General features: G+C 45.6%; 1 protein-coding gene across 1 annotated transcript; it reads left to right on the forward strand.

The window, feature by feature from the left end:
* Window positions 1-601: 601 nt before the first annotated feature.
* On the forward strand, window positions 602-14,700 carry LOC131908663 (vomeromodulin-like). Its single transcript, XM_059259698.1, has 15 exons — window positions 602-654; window positions 2,796-3,075; window positions 5,074-5,563; window positions 5,877-5,978; window positions 6,677-6,832; window positions 7,602-7,686; window positions 8,028-8,085; window positions 8,813-8,883; window positions 10,005-10,151; window positions 11,156-11,278; window positions 11,446-11,513; window positions 11,782-11,812; window positions 12,924-12,984; window positions 13,702-13,781; window positions 14,460-14,700. The coding sequence occupies exons 2-15, from the start codon at window positions 2,811-2,813 to the stop codon at window positions 14,481-14,483; spliced, it is 1,761 nt and encodes a 586-aa protein (XP_059115681.1). The 5' UTR covers window positions 602-654; window positions 2,796-2,810; the 3' UTR covers window positions 14,484-14,700.
* The last annotated feature ends 8,552 nt before the right edge of the window (window positions 14,701-23,252 follow it).

A 23,252-nucleotide genomic window follows, 5' to 3' on the forward strand; every position in this document is an offset into this window, starting at 1 on the left:
ATCATGTCTGAGATGGTCCTGTAGTTATATTACTAGATGTTACATGCCAATCATGTCTGAGATGGTCCTGTATCATGGGTTCCTGACAGTCACTCTGTACTGAGTATCACCTTTGTCAGGGCACTGTTAGGAGCCATCAAGGGAATCTCAGAGGACTGATAACTCATCTTTATGGCCCTTTTCATCTGGTTATTTACCCACCACTTGTGACTACCGGACAGCAAGATTGGGATATAAAAAAAGAGAGAGAGAAATCAGCCACTGAGCACAATAAACCTCAGGAAAGTCTAGATCAGAAGAATTCATAGTCTTCTCCTCCTCCTATGGTTAAGTACGAAAAACAAAGAACCACCAGGCCCCTAGGACCATTACACTCTGTGTGGTATGCCTGCTTCTGCCATCCCAAGACCAGCTCTGACAGGCACAGGGACATGCCAACAAAAGCAAGGATAAACAGCAGCTGCTGATTTTGGAAAGAATACTGCATCACAACTGTCTTATCAGCACATCTAGATCATGCCCCTTCCTCTATGGTGACCTTTCTAGGAGACAGTGAATGCCTATAAAAATGGGGTGCACCTTTGGGCAGACAGTCAGAGGCAAGAGCAGGAGGAGAAGCAGCTTCTGAAGACGTTGACCCTTCAGAGGGGAAAGGTAAGGACTGCCCAGAGGGACACACTAAGAATGGCAGGCCAGGTAAGAACAACTATGGGACAGGTCACCTCTGGACAGATGACTAGGGCTTATTCACTGACAATCTAGAATGTTCCTCTGCTGCTGAAATGTGGGATTATGGGACTATAGTGGGCTGGTACATGACAAGGGAAAATTAGGAGACTGTTTTCTGAAGAACACAGGAAACTGATTGCTGGAACATTCAGAGAGGTCCATTAAGGCAGCAGAGCCATGAACTCATTAACAGGCACAAATGCCTCGATTTTCCAGAGAGAGGGTTTAGATGAATGCCATGCTCTTTGGATTTCCCACAGTTAGGACAGCAAAGGCAGAAGTCTGGTGGAAATTGCTGAGATCTGTTTTTCAAAAAGGCAATTTATTCAAGGCAAGGAATTGTCACTGGCTTCTATTTACTGAAACCACTTTCTCATGGTAACGGCAACAGAGGGCTTGCTTTTGCTAGTGAGTGTACATGGTGCCAACCTAAACCGTCACACGCACCCTCCAAGAATCACCCACTTTCCAGACACAGGCTAGCTCAGCTCTGGGAAGACAAACTTACTGTAGACTAGTGGAGGATGCAAAGAGGATGGGGCATGGCCAGATCCGAGGGATGGAAGAAGACAGACTATAGATGATGTTTTCAAATGAGATCAAGTAATTACCAGGGTGGTACCAGTCATAGGTGGAGCAGTCACTTGCTGGACAGGTATGTCACAGGAGCCTCTTTGTGTCAGGCTGCAGTAGTGTTTCTGGATATTAAGGATTATAGCTGGAGTCTTGATGAATGATCCTTATTATTAGGAACACATGTGCAGGGTGCCCTCTGTCATAACCAAATTTTCATCTTCGGGTCACAATTTGAAAGAAGTGACCCCTATGGTGATTCTGACAGTGTTCTGAAAGGTGGGAGCAAAGACCCACACCCCCAATTTTACAAACCTCATAGGTGAAGGAGGACAAGAGGGAAGAAATGCCACAGTGCAACTCATGTCTTAGGTGAAAATGCCGTGGTCACATCCCTCAGGACCATTCTAAATGTTAGAAAGAGGAAAGAGAAATCAGTCAGCTGGTAAAGGTACCTGCCACCAAGCCTGATGACCTCAGTTTGGTCCCTAGAACCCACACGACAGAAGGAGAGAACAAACTCCATCAATTTCTCCTCTGACTTGCATTCCCATGACATAGAACACACATAAACACCAATGGAAAGCAATGAATAAATGTAATTCCAAGACTTAAAGAAAGGACAGGAATGGGGGTGTACAGCATTAATCCCAACACTGGAGGGACAGAGGCAACAGTTTTCTGTGATTTCAAGGCCAGTCTGAACCAGAAAGCAAGCTTCAGGAAAGTAGAGTAAGACCCTGTCTCAAAAATAAATAAGCAAATAAATCAAGGTAAATGTCAGAGACAAAACACTCAGAGAATAAGCATAAGAAAGGAATCTGAGAAAGTGAGATGGGAAATAATCTCCAGAAGTCACCAGCACACCTCAGATGCACCATGAATGAGGTCCACCACTCAAGACAAGGGAAACCAGGATAAGAATGGGACCTAATGCCTAGCTTTGCTCACACAATTCTATAAGATGCCTCAGTAAAAGTCACATACTAACTACTCACTAAGAAGATACTTAGGAGAAGAGACCTGAGATTGTAGCTAAGGACTCAACTGGACATGTCCACAGACAGGAACTGGGACACTGCCAGGGCCCTAAGGACATTGTTCAATGGTTCAGCACTGGTGTAACATGGGCAAGTCTTTTGTAAAATCTCAGCACTGAAAAAAAAAAGAGGGGTGAAATTTATATTTGAGATAATACCAAGGATATTATATCTTATGGCTGCACAAAATAGCAGGGCTCACCTTCATTGACATGCTACAGCCAATCCTGACAGTACAATTACCCATGGCAGAAACAGGAAGAGGAAAGAGTTGCTCCACAAGATGTTAACTAGCATGTATCAGAACATATTCCCACGAACAGAGGAGAAACTGGGGTGTCAATAATGTGAAAAACATGCTCTTACCAGAGCCAGGGAGCCATCTACACAAAGTAACATGACAGCTCTAAGGCCTGTGGTGAACGTGATGAGTGACCCATTTCCTTTCTGCAGGTTTCACCCACAACAATGTGGGCTCTCTGGGCCTTGGCCATCATGTTGAACATCCAAGCAGGAACACTTGACCTGGTGGAAACACCCCCAGCGGTGAACAATCTCCCTGTTGCTGTGCCCAGTGTGAGCACTCTCCCTCTTGTCATGCCAAGGCCCCCACACCTCAAAGGTTCCTCCAACAGCCAAGGCTTGCCTCCCAGAAAGCATCCAGCTGCCCCCAAAGGAGGCAAGTGTGCACCTGCAGCCAGATACTTCCTCTCCAGCGGCCAACTCCACGACTGTAAGTAAGACTCACTTTAGCTGTCATTTTGGGTCCTGTCCACACCTTCCATAGTCTGCTCATTTCTAGCTCAGAGAAGGTTCAGTCAACCTTCTCAGCAAGTGAATTTCAAACATGATGACCCTGTGGCATCTGCTTGGTGCCTAGAGAGAGAAGGGAACTTGGGTCATACCTAGAAATTCTGGCACAGCAAGGGCTGAATCCAGCTTATCCTAAAGCTCTGAGAGATGGTGAAGCTGAGTGTAAGGTAACTATTCTTAGTCCAGGACTGACTTATGCTACCCTGGACAAAGGAAATGTCTGACCCCAAAGCTGTCTCTCTATTTGCCTTCCAGTGGATTCTTACCACTTAGAGACTATGTCATACCACAGGGTTTCTCCTTGCTGGGCCCCAAGACTGCCTAGACTCCCACAGTTGATTAACCCTCGGGCTAGTTTCCAGAACAAAATCAGCACATTCAGAATCGGCCTGCAAGCCCTTGACCACACGTGCTCTCTTAAAACACCCACTTCAGCCTCTCCCTGACATACACTTTGGTCCAGGAGACGAGAAATTCTTCTCCCTAAGATTCTCAAAGGCCGAGACTACAGGAACCTGGGTAGTTAAAAGCATGACAAAGAGATGATTCTGCTTGAGAAACAGGGATTAGTTAGGTTTCATGGGTTAAAAAAGAACAACAGGAAACACTTTGTAGTTCCCTGGAGGTTCTGTGCAGCAACACTCCAGTAAAGCCCTGCATCACAGAGAGCATAACAGGATGATGACGGAGGCCATAAGCCACTCACCTGTCATAGTGGCCAACTAACACCCCTCATAAGCCCAAGATTCTAGACACAGAACGCTGGGCGAAGAAGGAGCTGCTAGGATGTAAAACATGCTTCTGTGGACTGCCTCAACTGTAACTCAACACTCTGCTGAGGCAGAAATTCCCCTTGAACCAATCAGCCACAGCTCTGCAATAGGCAAGCTGACCACAAGCAACACTTGATTGACATTTTATTCTATGCAATCCTGCTAGAGACAGACAGACAGGCATGTCGAGATAGCATTATAGTGATTTGACTATTTTCCAGGCCACAGGATGACTCTCAGCCTGTTCTCTACTACCCTAAAATTCCATCTTTCCTTTCTTACTTATACCAGACGGCAGGAAATAGATGATAGGCCCCTGACTGCCTATCAGGGCTTAAGTCTTGGACAAGTGCAAAGACTACCCAACATAGCACATCCAAGTAACAATAATCTGTAAAGACTAATGATATGAAAATGGGTCAAAAGAGCAGAGGAGACTTGGGCAGAATGGCCTAGAAAGAAAGAATATCTGTGCTGGTCTATTCACTACCCTCCTGCTCCTGCAGTCCCTCCACCTTACAGTAGACATCCGCAACCATAACCTTTATCCTTCAAATGGTAGCCAAGCACCACATCCAATTATAAGCCTCCAACAAACACAGAGGATGGGGATCAGAATACCAATGACGACCCTGAGGACTAGAGCTGATACTGAGCACCAGACATCAGGACAAAAACAAAAATTAATCAAATAAAGCTGGCCAGATGGCTCATGCCCTAACAGGACCAGTCAAGAATGCACAACACGTGTGTGTGTGTGTGTGTGTGTGTGTGTGTGTGTGTGTGTGTGTGTGTATGATTTTTGTCAATAGAAGGAGAGAAGGAGGCAAGACAAATAATGACAAGAAAAATGACATGCACAAATGAGGTTCCTCCTCACTCCACGCCCAAGTATCTTTGAAGCTAACAGTCTCATCACAAATTAGCATCAGTGTAGGACCAGCAGCAGCTGCGACAACACGGAAGGGAGATCTCTCAGACAGAAGGTCATTCTTAACTAGGGCAGGGGAAGCACTAGAACTTGGAACGCAGAATTCAGAGTTCCTATGTACCCCATATTTCAAGATGTCATCTTCCAAAAGGAGGGTGCTAGGGATGAACTGAACAGAAAATCCACAGCAGGACTGTCTCTTGATCTTTTTCAGATCTCATGAACACTCTGCCCCCACAGATCGAGGAACTTGTGAAGTGTAATGGCGTTGGCATGGGAGGCGTGCTTGGGACACTGATGTCCACACTGGACAGCCTTGACCTGCTCTCACTCTTAGATCCCACCTCCCTCCTACAAGGGGCAGGTGGTCTTGGCCTAGATGGTCTCCTAGGCCAAAAAGGCAATGAGGAGTCCTCAAAGGCCTCTTCAGGGTCCAAGGCCACTGGAGGACTCAACAACCTGCTCCCAGGGGGCAAGGAAGGCCTGGGCAGCTTACTAAACCTCGGTGGAGACAAGGGCTCTGGCAAAGGAATCCTGAAGGGAGAGGGGCTCTCTGATATCAAGCAGACTCTGGGTGGCGCGGTGGAAAACGTAGAACATCTGAAAGAATCTGTTGAGGCCAAGGTCAAGGATATCCTCCCAGAAGACATCAAAAACTCACTTTCAGATCTGCTCAAGATAAACATCCAAGAGCTTGTGCTCGAGTAAGTGCTTCCTTGACAATTCTCTGGGTTTCTGGACAAACAAACTGCTCATTGGGAACACTTACACTCAGTCTACAGCAACCCCAGCGACAGCCACACTTTCATAGAGAGACAGACTTACTCCCGCTGGAACTCTGCAAAATATGACCAGGATGTCTTGAGTTTAAACCACTGGGTGGAAAGGGAAGGAAGCTCAGGGTTCACAGGACTAGCAGCGCTTAGCTGGTGAGGAACTGGGTGCCTCACACGTACTTCTCAGGAGGGCCAGGCTGTTTCTATGAAGCAGAACTGAGTCTCTGTCGTCACTCTGCAGGTTCAAGGTCGACGAGGTGAGAGAGGAGAGCACGGACATAACCATGGAAGCTGATGAGATCCAAGTCCACTCCACAGTCACTGCCACCATAGGCGGAAAAGGGTGAGCCTGTTTCCACCATGATTGCTGGGTCACTGGGGACTAGGATACATGCACCCTACCCTAGAGCCAGATGACAAGGACTCAGAGACAGAGAAAGGAGGATCAGCTATTTCAAGCAAGTCTGGCTTACACAATGAGACCCTGACTCAGAAAAAAAAAATTACATAGATGAATAGATACATACATACATATAAACATACATAAATTCATAGATACATACATAGATAGGCAGTTTCATAGATAGAAACATACATAGATACATAGAAAAACAGACAGATAGATGACAGATGGACAGACAGACAGATGATAGATAACCTGCCTTGTACTAAGCTTCTTATGTTAAGAAGGCAAGCATTTCTTCTGATAGACTTCTTTTACATATTTCTACAAAAACTCAAAAGGCCTAAGTGCTAGACTTGGAAGTGAACTTATGGCTGGTAGTTTGTGCCACAAACAACAGGGGACCTCCTCAAGGCTAGGTTAGACAGTTATTTGTCAAATAGTAACTACTACCACAAGAACCACCCTCTTCATTCTGTGCCATGGGACTGAGGCGCTAGGAGCATGTGGACTAGGAAACACAGTCCTCCCCTCTAGAGGACAACCTTCACCACAACATGAGCCTGATTCCCAAATGCCTAGCCCTCCGCTGCAGCCTCATGTCTCAGGCAGTATTTCATTCACGTTCCTCTCCACAGCGTACTTGGACCTGTCATCACCCTACTGAAATTTGAATCTAACTTGGATGTGACAATGAAAATTGCTATTTCCTCCAACAACACGCAATGTGTCAACCTTGACGTCCAAGACACCCATATCGAGGTCAACGAAATGAAAATAAACTTAGTAGAGACGTACGTAACAGCTTCTATCCTTCTACTGAATCAATCCAAAAGTGTGTCAAAAGGCCCTGCTGCTGTCCCAGAGGAGAGCTGGTCCACCATAGTCCTCTAGACAATCAGGAAATGCTAGGAGAGCTAACTATCAACATTCCTCTCTTTTCAAGAACAGTCTTCTCACATCTACCTTCTATCTTTCCTATTGATTCTATTTAAGGGACTCATCCTATGTTTTCCCAAAAAGAACCATGAGGCCACACGGTGCAAGTCTCTCTGACACTTCTGTGGACCAGCTGCCTACCTCTCCTCTCCTGGGCCAACCATAGGTTCCAAGCCCTTCTGACGAGGTTAATAGTAGCCATTCTGACTAGGTTCACACTAGGAAGCTAGAAACGCTTCTCCCCCATACATACCCGTCCTGGACATTCTTTCCCTCCCTCTGGGATGCCCTATGCAGGAGTCACTGTAATTTCTCTAAGTAGAACTTAACAAGTTCTGAATTCAGATCCACAGCTACACCAAGACCACAGATAGGTCTATGGACAAATGTGTTCTGGTGTCTGAAGGATCCAGGGAGACCTCTGGGGCACGTGTCCTGTGCTTTGGCCAGGAACCTTTGCATGTTCCTTAAAGACTAAAGACCAAGGCAGGAGCGCAGGACTCACCCTCACACTGAGAACCAAAACATCATCCTGACTCCTTCATCACTGAGTCGGTCTGTCTAAGACATGCACAAATCTAGAAACATGACGATCACTCATTTCAACACATATGTCTTTCACAGAGTCACAGGAACTGTGCCTCTCCCCACGTCTCTGCCCTTGAATGACATCATCCCAATACTGCTGACAGCAGAAATGAATGAGAATGTAAGTCCAGGGAAGGGGTGGGGTTCCCTCAGAGACCTGAATCACTGGGGGACTAGGAAAGAATCTTGCAGCTTTGTAAATGGCTGACTGCTGGGACAGATTTAGGAACAAGGGACCCCTGGAGCCCAAAGGACAGTGTGGCCAGGAAACTCCTCTGAACATATGTCCAGCAGCAGAACTAGAGTACCCGAGATTTGGGAATAGTGGATAACATCTGCCCATGAGAGGTTAGGGAACTAGCTCAGGAAAGGGGGAAGCCAAGGGGAGAAGGAGAGGACGTTGGCTGATAAGACAGACTACTGATGCTCCCTCAGCTAAGCTAACCTGTGGTGACTTCACAGCTGCAGAAATCCAACTCCTGTGCCATCGTCCTCAAGGACTTTAATGACTGCAAGAATGGTGAGTACTTCCTTGGTGTCCTTTGTCAGTAGACTCAAGTGGCCCAGGGACCTTGGGGAATTTCATAGGGGACATACCACAGAGATTGGGCCTCTGAGATACCAAACTCCAAAACTACAAGGATTCTCACAACCTCCTCCGCACTCTTAGGAAAGAGGATGGTCCAGTTGACTTTCCCTCAAGTACTTGACTTCTGACACAGAAGAGAGATGACACAGTGTTTCTGGGGGTCTGCAGAGAGCCTCACAACCCAAACAGCATTTAAAGGCAACACTGCAAAGAGTCTGAATGAGGAGCAGTCCCAGGACCTCACCTCTGGGATCCTGAGATCAGGAAATCTCACAATATCCCTATAAACATACCAACAGTAAAGGCGGGAGGACATCTAGGGTTGAGCCACCCAGAGAGCTGAAGTAGCAAACTGGGCTTATTTCTCAAGTCCCAGGAGAGACAAAAGGCGTGGTCTACCTAGACAGTCTCTCCTTCTCCAAGGGGATTTTGACACATCAGATTTAAAATTAAAAAAAAAAACTCTAAATCCTTGTGGGTAAACCCAAAGCTCACAGCATCCCTTGAGATGTGGAAGCCATTCAAGGCAGCACCTTGTGTCTGGCATCCAGACAGAAGCAGCTGTGCATACTGGTATATAGGGCAGACCAGTCTGAGGCACGACAGCCATCAATGGCTGCCTGGGCTCTCTCCATTCCCCCCTCCCTCTCCTCCACAGCTACCGGCTTATTCAAGTACCAGGTTCAAAGTACCAGGATTTCTTCCAAAGGACTTTCCATTTTCTACTGTGTAAGTACTCACTGTTATTGCAATGACACCCGCTGAAGGCTGGAAGCACACCTGAGCCCAAACAGAGATCAGAGAGTCAGGACAGTGAGATGATCAGCTCAGTTCTCACCCTCATCTTCCCTGGGGTCAGTCTCCTGAGTGTCCATCAGGACATGGTCAGCCAGTGCTCTTCTCCATTCAAACCCACAGACAAGGGCCTGTGAGGAACTCCCACAGAGAGAACCATAACTTGTCTCAGCTCAGCTCTCCATTCGCAGTGGACTGTACACAACACAACAGATAGAGTCAGCTCCTTCCAACCACCCACTACCCAAAGTCAGGGAGGCAAAACCAGGCTGGGACAAGCGATGAAGAGAGGGGACATAGTTAGCTCAATTCTCTTCTAGAAATTCATCAAAAAAGCTGCACTCAGATGCTGAGTGCATAAATCCATGCACATTTGGGATGCTGTTCCTCAACAACCTACAACACACACCAAGGACATAAGCTGAGGGTCAGAACTTCCTACACACGTCACATGTGGAAACGGAGCCATGCTTCCCAGAGAGTATGAATCGCTCTAAAGTCAAGTAAAAACTAAAGGAGCTATTCATGGGACACGAGGAAACACCAGTGGTGTTAGGCATAAGTCTCCCTTCTCTGTTCCTGTCTGAATCTTCCAGCATCCCTTCCAAAAGGAGTATAGCTCAGAAATATGAGGATAGAATGCATAAAAAAGAAAAATGAAACAGACAGATAGATAGACAGACAAGCAGACAGACAGAAAAAATATCCCAGAATTGCCTTAATATCTAAGAACTTACTCCTCCATATGATGGTTTATGAAACATAGGAGGGAGGGAAATAGGGAGGGAAAAGGAAGACGGAGACACAGAGGGAGACTGGCCCTCAGTTCTGCAGAACGGTGACAAGGAGAGAAAGCAATATTAAACACACATCTTCATGAAGTCCGTCATAAACGACCGACTCACCTTCAGGTGAGGATTCATGGCCTCTGGGGCAAGCCTGGCTGCCCTGAGCCCTGCTCCACTGCCCTGCACAGTGAAGCCAGGCCACAAGGCCTTCCCTCTCCTTCGGGTCTCCTGATCTGACATAGCTGTCTCGCTGCTTTCCCTCCTTAGGTTGAATTCAATTTGGGAAAAAAACCAGTGCCTGTGCCTGGAGGTCGGCTGCCTCCAGATCCCAAAAATGCCACCATTTCTGTAACTATGTCCACCTCGATGTTGAAGATACTTTTAATGTACGTGGCCAAGCAGAGCTCTGTCAAGGTGAGTGTCCTCCATCAGCCTCAGGTCTGCACTACTCTGGATGTCAGCTGAGACTGTCACTTCTGAGGGAGAAGGTAGACATATAAATGAGATACGAAGGTTGTTTGATTTTATTTTATTTTTTTTTTTAGTTTCTTGAGACAAGGTTTCCTTGTGTAATCCTAGCTGTCCTGCAACTACCTCTGTAGACTAGCCTGGCCTTGAACTCACAAAGATCTGCCTGACTCTGCCTCCCAAGTGCTAGGATTAAAGGCATGTGCCCACTGCCCAGTAAGATCTGAAGGTTCCTGCAGAGATGGATAAGACCAATGCCACAGGACACACATCATCCTTACTGATCAGCCTTGATGCCATCAGTGGGGCTCAGAAGCAGGCAAGGGGGTAGGGAGGGTAAATATTATGAGTGTGTCACCCACATGCCAAGCACACTGCCATGTGTCCTGAAATGATCAATGGCAAGTAATCCTCAAAACACAGCTCAATGTAAGAACTCTTCTTGATTTTACTGATGCCCTCAAAGAATCTGTGAGTGGTCAAGTCACAGTAGCAGCAAGGGCACCAGGCTTATCTACCCAGGAAGTACTTTAATATGACCCCCACTAAAGATGGAAGAGGTCTCCCCAGTGAGAGGAGCTCTCACACTCTAGGTACCATGATCAGGTGACTCAGCCTATAAGGAATCTTCACCACAGAGTCCATAAGTGTTCAGCAGAGAGCGTCCAAGAACAAGAGCCGAGAAACACACTTCTACTTTGAAAGGCTTGATAGAAAGCAACATTTCACAAGGTCTCTGCCCCAACATCCATCCACTCGAGTAAACAGAGGCATGGGGTGAGGATGCACATGTCATTTCTTTTTCTCAGCTGCACCAGCACCCAGCTGGGTGACCAAGCCTACAGAAGCAAAGTCAGTATCTCAACCAAGACTGAAGGACACATGCCTGACTCATGGTAGGGCACCTCCCATCCTCTTCCTCTCACTGACTGAAGTCTTCTTCACAACAGATGAATGACCTGGGTGCCAACATCACCAAAATAGCCTATGCCTTCCAGAAAGACAAACTCCTCGGACTCACTTATGAGGTTGAAATAAGGAAGGGTGGTGAGGACTTTGCCACGGGGACAACGGTGAGTACAGAGAAATGAAGGTTCCCTGAGTTGGAAGAAGGGCAAGGACTTGGATGCATGAGATAAGCTGTCCCCAAAAGCCTGAGGCCCAATATACCTTGGAGTCCCCATAACAAAGGAAAGGCCACACCCCCATGTTTCACTCAAACTTTCTTGTGTCATTTCAGAAATTAATCATCGCTCATAACAGCAAGATTTCAAAAACCAAACTGGTACCAGACATCCAAGTCAAGAGGTACTACAAGCTGTAACTGCACCATCCTCCCAAGGATGTAAAGACCCTGTGAAACACATACACATGATGGGTTCTGGGAAAATATTTCAATAATTACAGGAAATGGGGAATTTAGGTCTACATGCTCTTAGTCACCTGTCCATTCTGCTCACTATCTCCTAGTCTACAGCTGACTCATTCCAAATCAACTGAGATAAGACTTGAACTCTAAACACAAGTGGTACTGTTCTCGTGAAGCTAACATTTCTTTGTTCTTTGTTGCTGACAGGTCTAAGAACACAGTGGAGCCTCCTGAGGCTGTAAGTTGGTGGGCCCTTATGTACTGACCCATGATAGGTGGGAAAGCATGTCAATGCCAGACACTCTGACTCAGGAATGGGGGAAAGAGAGGCCCATGGGTAATAGAGCACACACCTACTGTGGAACAGAACTCAGGTTCCTAACTGGCTCTCTGGAGAGCTCTTAAACCATAGCTGCCCATGATCACACTCACATCTGCATTGGGGGCCACAAGGAGCATACATAGAAACACATACAAAGGAGACGGAAGATACTGAAAGTCTGGGGCCACATGAGGGAGAGAGGTCCACAGTGGGACCCAGAGATGGGGTTAGGAAATGTGTCCCTGTAGCAGCCTGAGATACGAGGAGCCAGTGAAGCAGCAGACTCAGGGAACATTCAGGTTAGCAAACCTTCCATCTCTGCTTCTCAGGCAAGAGACAGGATGGTCCTGGCTCTGGACTAAGTGATAAAGACTGAGTAGGATTGACCGCTGACCTCATAGAGACACCCAAATACAGTAGTTTATGCCAAGATCTGTCCCTGGATGTTAGAGAGCAGAGTTTAAGGAGTGTCCTCTCTGTGCACACAGTGAGGTTTGGTTACAGTGGCACCCCAAGCCAGTTCACAGAAGCCTGATTTCCCACGAAGAGGGATGAGCAGTAAGAAGGAAAAAGAGGTGTAGAAGCAACCCCATATGCTCTCAGAGGAGGGTCACAGGATGAGAAGGGTGCACCATGACATGGAGGGACCCAGACCTACGTCCTCAGACCACATCACAGCAGGTAGCAGTGACCACCAAGTGCAGGGCTCCCAACCTTTGACCTCCTAGTCGTCCTGAAGTCCCAAAGCTACCTGCTGGAACTATAGCAAGGTGGCAGTAAACAGGACAATACCTCTGCTCATGGAGCCACAAGGGCAACAAACCCCAGTAGGGACCCCAAAACTCCAAAATAGCGGGAGTCCTAAGGATACAGGGAGATCCATCTCTATATTTGACCTTGACATGTGACAGACCTGTCCAATAGAGAAAGCCCTCAGAAACCTGCAGCCTCAGCTCATGCTGCTGGGCATTGAGGACAATTGGAGGGCTGCAAGGCTCTACTGAAAATGTCCTCCCGGGTCTTGCAGAAGGAAGAGGTGGAAGGCATTATGGCTGAAGTCATGAAGAAGGCCTGGTCTTCCTTCAATGGTATGTGGAATTAATGATGCTGACAGCCAGCACAGTGAGTGCCCCATGAGAGGTGCCGGGAATGACACATGTGGGACACTAAACCCCAAGCACAAGGCCACCCTGTCACCTGCTGGGTTATACATCACATTCTCTATCATAAATGACAGCATCATGATGGTATAAAGGGAAAACAGATCAAATTGCCTCCTCTGGAGCTCCCAGGAAGTCTTGTCTGCAGGTACCTGGGACCAAGACCACCAGGGTATACAGCTGCACAGTGGACCTGGGTCACCCACCCATAAAGACATTAGAGTTGTGACCCTTGAAGGTGATATCAGAACCTCTTTGGACAACAATGATGATGGTGCCACAGGCCAGGAATACACACAGTCCTGGTTGCTTCTACTGTGGTTGTCAATAGTATACTGATCTTCAAATGTATGTGTCACCCCCAGTCAGGTCCTGTCGTGAGGCAGTGTATCATTTCTCATCAATGGTAGGAGACCACCAGGTCCCCACCTGCTTTGGGGCCTTCCTTCCCCTACACCGTATCTTGCCTCCATCCTACAGGCTGGGATGGACAGTCTTCATGACACCATATTGAATGTGTGTGGCAGTGACTCCTCCTAGGGCCACATACAGGTCAGAGATCCCAAGTGTGACTGTGGTCAGACAAGCCACCCAGGTTCTCATTTCCCTTAACTGCTGTCACAAGATGCTACTTCCTTATTTCAGAACTGTTTAAACAAATGAATGTTCCGGAAGGAGTGACTACATTTGCCCTAAAGGATGCCAATGTCAGACCACTGAAATCGGTAAGAAACCGAAATACAACTCTTCCTTGCTTGTTTGTCTTCCTTCGCTTTGCCTCAAATACAGGACCTCGCACGGATTCCCAATCCTGCCTGTACGTACGACCAGTGTGAAATTAACCCAGAGAACACCAGCTTCTCTCATAGGACTCAAACCTGACCCCACACTTCCCTGCATCTGGGCACACATCAATTCCTAGAGCGTCTGAATGACAGAAAGGCAGCACTTGCTCAGGGTGGCTTTTCATGTTCTCATTCTTTCCTGCCCACCCTATCAGGGCCAGGGAACCTGCACAAGCCAGCCTTGATCAGGGCACCGATCAGATGGATGACATCTGATCTACAGCCACAGTGACAAGAATCACATCCCACAGCAGTTCTGGATAACAGTGAAAGTGTAGCTACTGACAGCCAGCACTGTTCAGGGTCAGCAGCTGGTTCACTCAGGATCCTGTGACCCCAGAGTCGGTGCCTCGCACTGCTGTCTCTGGGTGGACCCCGACTGCATCCACACGGATCCCCTCCTGCCAGAGGCTTCCCCTTAAAGTTCCTTCTCTCTTAATCTAAGCTCTCTAGGGTGCTCTCCAGGTGCTCTCTCCCCATCCCTGAAGCAGTGCTATGTGATCTGGTGAGGTGTGTGTTAGCACTTAGGCAGTAATTACTGTCTTTCTCTCTCTGTAGAATCACCTTCAGGCAGCAAACTGAACCCAGTGCTACTGAAGCCAGGCAAAGTACTGCGAGACAGTGAAACCCCCTGTGAATCTTTTCCATGCAACCTTGAAGCCCCATCCTTCTGATTAAGGAAACAATAGCAGTAGTCCCCTCAGCATGCTCAGGATCCTCTGCCTTGATTGACAAGGGAAAGAAGAACAGTTCAAGGTCATGGGCATTGTTGGAATAGCTCCTTAATAAACAGTCTCTGCACGCAAAAGTAAAAGATGACTCATGTCTCAACTCTGTTACATGTTCGTGAGCATGCAAAGCACTTCTTATTTGGGCTTGAACAATAATATGAGACAACAAAATCCAGCGTTCTCCGGTGCCCTGGGGGACAATCGTGACAATGATTAAACCTTTCCCCCCTCACTTTCCTGCCTTACTTGGATCTGGAGTGCCTCTCAAAGGCTCAGGTGGTACAGCCTTGCTCCCCACCTGGTGCTATTGGGAGGTGTTACCTCTAAGAAGTGGTGCCTAGAAGTGGTTCTTCGGGTCACTGGGGTGTGCCATTCAAGCAGATGGGGAACCCTGTCTCTTTCTGTTCCTGCTTTTGCTTCCTAGCCATCTCGTGAACACTTTGCTTCTCATAACCGTGTAGTGCTAACCACAGACCTAAAGACCAGGAGAGAAATTAGGATACAGCCTGGATCCTCTAACACTGAGCTTACATTAACCTCTTCCCTACTTAAGATGCTCACCTGGTTACACTGATGGAAAGCTAGCACACTCTCCAACTCTAAATGCTTCTTTCTTATTAATTGAAACCAAACAGAGCCTGGAACCCATATCCTCCATGTTGAAAATGGAGGAGCACAGTTTAAACACAAACTGTGAGATGGTTCAAAGAGGTAAGAGCCAAGTATCACTACAAATCTGTTGGGTGCTGAGGAATAATCTTTTTGTACACTGTAAATATGTATTGCTCTCATTGTTAATAAAAAGCTGATAGGCCGATAGCTGGGCAGAAAGAGATTGGGTGAGGCAGCCTGAGACAGACAGGATGCTAGGATGAGAAAGGGGGGAGTCAGAAGGTTAGCCATTCAGATGCAGAACAAGTCAGATACTCAAAATGGGATAGAAGTAAAAGCCATGAGCCTTGGGGTAACATTAGATTAACAGAAATGGGTTAAGTTGTAAGCGTTAGTAACAAACCTGAGCTATTGGCCAAGAATTTATAATTAATATTAAACTCTGAGTCAGTTATTTAGAAAATGGCTGCCAAGATAGGAAAACTTCTACCTACAGTTGGGAATATAGCAAGCAGGTCCTTGAGCCCACAGATCTCCAGAAAAACAAGAATTATCAAGCACACAGGATTACCTTTCCAATGGGAAAGATGAAAAACCTGTTCTTCCATCCAGAAAACTGAGAAATAGAAATGATTAACAACCTGGTGGTCTGTGTTCTCTGTTGGGCCAGGCCATATCAGGTTCTTCCAACCAAGACTGGGAGGTGGCTGATAATCTAAATGACCCTAATAGCCAGAGGCTCACCTAAGATCCCACAACCAGGACCAGTAGTGGCTAATAGCCCACATGACCTCTACATTTCCTATGACCAAGACCAGGCCAGACCCATAGGCTCTTAAGCTACTACAGCTAGTGTATCTCCAGAACCCATCTTCTTGGAAGAAATGACATGTACCCTGAGTTGACTTCCTTCCCCCCCCCCCTCGAGACAAGGTTTCTCTGTAGCTTTGAAGTCTGTCCTGGAACTCTCTCTGTAGACCAGGCTGGCCTCGAACTCACAGAGATCTGCCTGTCTCTGCCTCCTGAGTGCTGGGATCAAAGGCGTGTGCCACCACCACCCAGCTCCTGAGTTGACTTTCAATGTAATCATGTTTCCTCATGCAACAGGGATTGTATTACACCAGGAAATTTTTAATTGTATGAGGCTTAAATACATTGGGGGAAAAAAACCACCTGTCATTAGACTCCCTGAAGTTTGATTGAGGTTGATGAAGTCAATCTATACCGGATTTTCATTCTTATCTCTTCCTGAGGCTCACTTCTCTGTTGACACCTGCAGGGACCTCCTCATAAACCATGCAGAAAAAATTTCCTATAATCTAGATCAGTAAGTATAGTCCTAGCCTTGTGGCCCTGACTGAAAAGCCAAGCTGGCACTGGCTACAGAGATGTCTGTCTGCAGCACTCTGCCTTGTAGCACACATATTAAAAGAGACCTGGGCTTCTTAGTGAATACTTCCTGGTCCTGGAGAAGCAATGACAGCTAGATTCCTAGGGATCATTGGTCAACAACCTAGCTCACTTTCTGAGTGCCACGTTAGTGGGAAACAGTCAAAAAAAAGATAGATAGTGCAAACAACCACCCCCAGTTGCCCTTTGACCTACACACACACACACACACACACACACAACACACACACACAAAGTTACACAAGTACCTACATACACATACCCACACCTGTAAGTACATGAACAAATAAAAACACATACATACAGCCAAAAAAAAAATAAGAAACTAAATCAATAAAGGTAAGCTAATAAATGCCAAAACCTAGAAACATGAACAAGTTGGTTTCTTGGCTTTGTGCGGTGGCACACGCCTTTAATCTCAGCACTCAGGAGGCAGAAGCAGAAGAATCTCTGTGAGTTCAAAGACATCCTGATCTACAGTGAGTTCCAGGACTGCCACAGATAGAAAGTTAGACTCATACACACACACAAAAAGAGATAACTCCTGGGAACACAAGTGCCATATCTACACCACAATCAGTGCCTGGGTAATATTTTCATATTAGTCAGTAGAGCTCACTAAGGACACAAAGATCACATACAGGACATGGGCTTACCCCAAAGCAAGAATGACACCCAAGAAAATGGAGGCCAGACACCCAGGCAGGGGGATGGGGATCTGTCCCTGGTGCATGGACAGGCTTCTGGGAATCCGGTGCCTATGGTGTGATGCCTTGCACAGCCTTGGTGCAGTGGGAAGGGACTTGGACCTGCCTAGGCAAAGTGTGCTGGGCTCTGCTGACTCCCCATGGGAGACCTCGATTTGGGGGTGTGGGAATGCGGGGGTGGGGGGACCTTGGGAAAGAGGGCAGGGGGTTGAAGGAGGGAGGAGGGGGGATCTGTGGATAGTATGTGGAGTGAGTAGAAAATTTCTTAATAAAGAAAAATGAAAAAAAAAAGAAATGGAGGCCAGATCACATGAGTTCCCTCATCTCTTTGCCCATTTCTCCTCAGCTCTTCTCACCAGGCCAGTGGCTCCCTAGCAAATCCCACTGTAGGAATAACAGTACACTCACCCTCTCGTATGGCAAGATTCCCAGACATCACTTACTTTGTTGTTTTCTGGATTTCTTTACTTAAAAGTTCTCTAACCATTGGTAAGATATGAAAAAAAACTTAAGCGTTGCTGGTGCAATATGAAAACAGCAGTCACTGTGGTGGGTCAGGCTGATTCTTTTTTTTTTTAAGATAATGAATAACAGAACCTTAAATCTGGGCCACACTTCTGGCTGCAGTCTATACATAGGAAGAAGGAAGCACTCACTCTTTATCTGCTTGTTCTTACTCTTGCTCTTGTTGGCAAGTTCATGCCTTCATTGCCATTAGAACCCACTTCTTCAGGATTCTAACATATTCTGGAGATCATGGGAGATATCCATCCTTGTGAACTGAACAACTACTGGATTCTGGGACTTTCTATCAGTAGACAGCCAGTGTTGACTAGCTGGTCCAAAACCTGTAAACCACTCTAATAAATCCTCTTTAAGTAGCTAGGTATGTAGGTAGGTGGATGGATGGATGGATGGAGATATAGATAGATAGATAGATAGATAGATAGATAGATAGATAGATAGATAGATGGATGGATGGATGGATGGATGGATGGATGGATGGATGGATGGATGGATGGATAGGTAGATAGATAGATAGATAGATAGATAGATAGATAGATAGATAGATAGATAGTAGATAGATAGATAGATAGATAGATAGATAGATAGATAGTAGATAGATAGGTAGGTAGATAGATAGATAGTAGATAGATAGGTAGATAGATAGATAGTAGATAGATAGATAGATAGATACATAGATAGATACATAGATAGATTCATTCTATCAGTTCTGTTCCTCTAGAAAACCCTGACTAATAAAACACTTCAGAATATATCTCAGGTAAAGACTTTCTGACTAGGACCTTAATCACCTAAGGAAACAGGACCAATAAACAACAAAAATGTGGTACTTCATGAAATTTTAAAACTCCTCTACTGCAAAGGAAACTGTTAAATGACTCAAAAGGCAGCCTGTAGACTGGGAAAATACCTTTGCCAGCTATCTATCTGACAAATCCTAGAATGCACTCAGAAAATAAACACAAAGAAAACAACTCAATTAACAAGTGGACAGTAGGGCTGGAGAGATAGTTCAGAGGTTAAGAGCACTGGCTGTTCTTCCAGAGGTCCCCAGTTCAATTCCCAGCAACCACATGGTGGCTCACAACCATCTATAATGAGATCTGGTGCCCTCTTCTGGCCTCCAGGCAACATGCAGACAGAACACTGTATACATAATAAATAAACCTCACTAACCCTAATTTTTTAAAAAAAAAAAAAGTGGACTGTAAAATGAACAGAGAGTTATCAGAAGAAATACAAATGGCTAAGAAATATTTTTTAAAGTGTTCACCATCCTTAGCCATCATGAAAATGAAACTCAAAACTACTTTGAGATCCCATATTTCACCAGTCAGAATGGCTAATAAAACAAAACACAACAAAACCTGGTGCAGAAATGGAGAACAGGGACCTCTCGTGTACTGGTAGTTGGGCACACAAACTGGTGCAGCCACTGTCAAAATCAGTGCAGCAGTTTTGCAAAAGAAAAAAAACTAGAAATAGAGCTACCATACAGCTCTGCTATAGCACTCCTGGGCATAGCTCCAAAAGACAGTTTCCTACTACAGAGAAAAATGCTCATCCATGTTCATAGCAGTTCTATTTATAACAGGAAGGACATGGAAACAGCCTAGACATTCATCAAATGGTGAATGGATTATGGAAATGTTGTACCTATATACAATGGAATTTCGTTCAGTTGCAAAGAACAGTAAGATCTGTAGGTAAATTGGTAGAACAAAAAAAGGATACTGAGCAAGATGACCAAGACCCAGAAAGAAAAACATCTTACATGTTCTCACTTGTGTGTGGATACTAGTGTTGAACATTTAGCCCTAAACTTGGAGTGCCTGTAGAACCCAGGAAGCTGGAAAAGATTTATTAGTGACGAGAAGAAAAACAGATTTTCAAGGGGGGGGGGTGGTAAAACACAGGTGGTATGAAGCAGGGAAAGGAAATAATGGGGAGGAAGGTTTAGGTGGGAAGAGAAATTAGAGAGAGATAACTAATACTAAGGATGTTTGGAAAAAGCTACAAGGAACCTACCATTTTGTGATTCACATGTATATTTTCATATAAAATAATTTAAAGAGAGTGAATTACTCTACACAGGGGATAATGCTTTGCCTAGAAGCCACAGGGTGCCAAATGAAAAACTCAGGGCTTTAGTCAGTTTCAGTACTTTTAGCTGTTAGTCAGGGGTAGCCTAGAGGCCCCCAAAATAATACCATCTATTTCCATTGCTCTTGATTTTCCTCTAGAACTTGATAGTAAAACCATATTGCTGAAGATGCCACATACTTTTGTCATAGAGAAATCAAATTGGTGTGACCAGGAAGCATCCACCCTGCTGGCTAGGTTTATAGTACCAAAGGGTGCTGTGCAGGCTTCTGGACAAGAGGAGTTATAAACAGTTTTACCAGCTATGACTCCTGTAAGCTACAATAGGAACCAGTGTCACAATATATGCCCATGAACACAGCAGTGGCATGAACGTTATTGTGTAACAAACAACTTTCTGATTGAATTTAAGGCCCACTCCACAGGAGGAAACCAATGCCTGGTACTGTAAATCTGGCCAAGAACACAGGGTTGGTGAGCTTATAGGCAGAAGACCACATTCCCTGAACCAGAACTTGAAGGAATAAACAGATAAGCAGATCAGACAAACATGTCCCAACACCACCTTACAGCGTCCCAACAGGGAGGAAAGAGGATTTTGGCACCCAACTTTTGGCATCATTTTGGATCAAACTGTGCTATAAGCAGGATGCTTTTCGAGGTCATCATGGGGCAAATGTTTTTATGACTTGGAATCTGTGTAGAAGCATGTGGCAATTTGCATACCTTTTCCTGTGTTAGACAGAGACCTCTGGCCCAGGTTATAGAAACACAACATGCTGAACTTCATAGCTACCTCTCTCCTGTGGCTGTCTACATCCATGCCAGGACAGTTTCTGCTCCCTGGTATCAGCTGCCAGGATGCTCAGAAGTTCACTTGAAAGCAGAGAAGCACAGGAAAAGGGTTCTCTTGGTGACAGTGAAATAAACAGCGTTTGCTCTCGGGTGTATGGGCCCAGTGCTGGGAAGAGCCCTCAAGCTGGTTCTTTCTGAGCAATCCATCACTCCTTCTCACCAGTACTTCTCCCTCTTCCCCAGCCTCACGGCACCATCCTCTGCTACCTATTTCTCATTTTCTTCTTTCTGTTTTGTATGTATGAAGTATGTGTATCCACGCAGGGACCAAAGGAGGACATTTGGTGTTCTCCTCTGTAGGAAGCCCTGAGGGAATAAAGTCCTGGGTGAATGTGTGCTGTTGACATGGGCACAGCCATGTCAAGGACCAATGTCTTAATTCCATGTGAGTGACAAAGCCTTCCCTGGGTGACTTAGAGATATGGCAAAGTCTTCCTCTAGTCTGCATGTGAATGTTGATAGTGTGTGCAGAAAATGTCACTATAGCTTACACACACACACACACACACACACACACACCACATTTGTGGCCTGAAGACTGCTCCCCTACAGAGACTATGGGATTACCTAAACTTGCCTCTTTGTTCAGATGTATATAATACATCCTCCTCCTTCCCCTGCTATATGCAATAACCCTGATCCCCTATTCAACTGTATACAATAAATACACTGAGTTGTCTACCTGAGAGCCCAGAGACCACCTGATCCCCACTCTTCTGCAGGTGTGTCTGTCCTTTCTTCAGTCCCTCTTAGCCCCAGGTATGTCAGTCCCTGGAGCCATGCAGAGTGTGGCACCCCTCTGTCACTCTCTGACTTATGCTCTTAGGACAGTGTCTCTCACTGAATCTGATTTTGGTTAGGCTGTCAAGCAGCAAGGCTCGGCAATCCCCCGGTGTCTGGTGCCTCCAGCCCAGTACAGACAGTAGAGGAGCTTATGGCCACTCCTAGTGTTGTGTGGGTGCTAGGGAGCCACCAGAATTTCTTGCTTGCAAAGCAACTGCGTTTAAGTCACCTACCCAAAACAAGTGTATGATTAGAACTTGTTCATTGGAAAGGACACTATAAAAGCCTGGACGAATAAAATGCAGAAATGCATCATGTCTGCCCCACCTATTTTTTTCATAGCTGTCTCCACTGTCCTCCTCATTCACCAACAAGATTTTGTTCCGGGCTCCATGTTGCCTCTCGTGGGCCAGGTGGCAATAACGTAAGTTGCATAAGCAGTTTGTAACCCTACTCTTCAGCCCCTTCTAACCTTGTTTTCACTTTCTTGAAGACACTGTGTATACACCCTGGCTCTGGACACTGAAGTCTCCTGAGGTAAGTTTTAAAAAGGGGTGAGCTACTGTTTGTGTCTTAAACGCTGGTGCTCTCACTCTTGGCTTCCTCCCTGGAGAAGGGAGATACATATCCCAGGAGAATCTTGTTCTTTGGTTGTGAGTGCCAGCTGTGGTCATATCCTGGACTGGCTCATTGGAGAAGATTCAGATGTGCACTTCAAGGGCAGGCTGGTACAGAACACATCCTCAGAGATGGCGTAGCTCTCAATGTTCCCTCAATTGATGGTCATATAATAAGCAGCCTCATAAAATGACCAATAAGAAGCAACAAAATTAAAACAGTCATTTTAATAATCCCCACCTCCCATGACCAGGCAAATTCAGCCTATTCCACAAAATAAAAAGGGAAGAAACACATCCAAATTCATCCTATAAAGCTGATACCCCAATGCTAAAACAAAATAATTACACCATAACAAGAAAAAGTGTTAAGTCATTGTCCTTGGTGAACATGGATGCAACAATCCTTGATAAAAATACTCGATACCAATGCAGTCTCACTGGGTATATTAGCCATACCTTATTAAGATCAATCTACATGAGTCTATTTAATGGGTAGTAGGGATTTATTAACATATAAATTGAGGAAAAATACTCATGAATACAGAACGGAGTAGACAACTAAAGTCATCCTCTGATCTGACTGGGAGTGAAACCTCTCAGGTAGCAGGGAGGGAGAAGGAGCTTGTGACCCTTCTCCCTTTCCTTTTAAGAGGTCATGTACAACAGCAAGAAGTACTGCCTCCTTCAGGCCCAAGGTCATGGGGCAGACCAAATACCACTACATTTCCCCTTTTTATCTAAATAGGAAGGTTCTAAACTTAATGCAAACTACATACAATAAGAATGATTATCAAGTATTGTCCAGGAAAAACAAAGGGTAATAATATAAACAAAAATGGAACTACAACCAACAAGAACAACATCAAACAAGAAAGACATGCTAAATGTACAGAAATGTCCAGATCATAGGTAAATGGCAAATTACTAAGATTACTCCAATAGCTGTCCTATCCTGATATTCTAACTTTAGTATCTAAAATGTTCTTAGCTAAGATATGAGAGGAT

The sequence above is a fragment of the Peromyscus eremicus genome, chromosome 4 (assembly GCF_949786415.1).
Source record: "Peromyscus eremicus chromosome 4, PerEre_H2_v1, whole genome shotgun sequence".
Classification (NCBI taxonomy): Eukaryota; Metazoa; Chordata; class Mammalia; order Rodentia; family Cricetidae; genus Peromyscus; species Peromyscus eremicus.

Excerpts from the sequence above, each read along its gene's own strand:
- LOC131908663 (XM_059259698.1), top strand. The coding sequence starts at position 2,811 with ATGTGGGCTCTCTGGGCCTTGGCCATCATGTTGAACATCCAAGCAGGA. Across the intron at positions 6,833-7,601 it reads AAAATAAACTTAGTAGAGAC|AGTCACAGGAACTGTGCCTC; the intron begins GTACGTAACAGC and ends TGTCTTTCACAG. Across the intron at positions 8,884-10,004 it reads GACTTTCCATTTTCTACTGT|GTTGAATTCAATTTGGGAAA; the intron begins GTAAGTACTCAC and ends TTCCCTCCTTAG.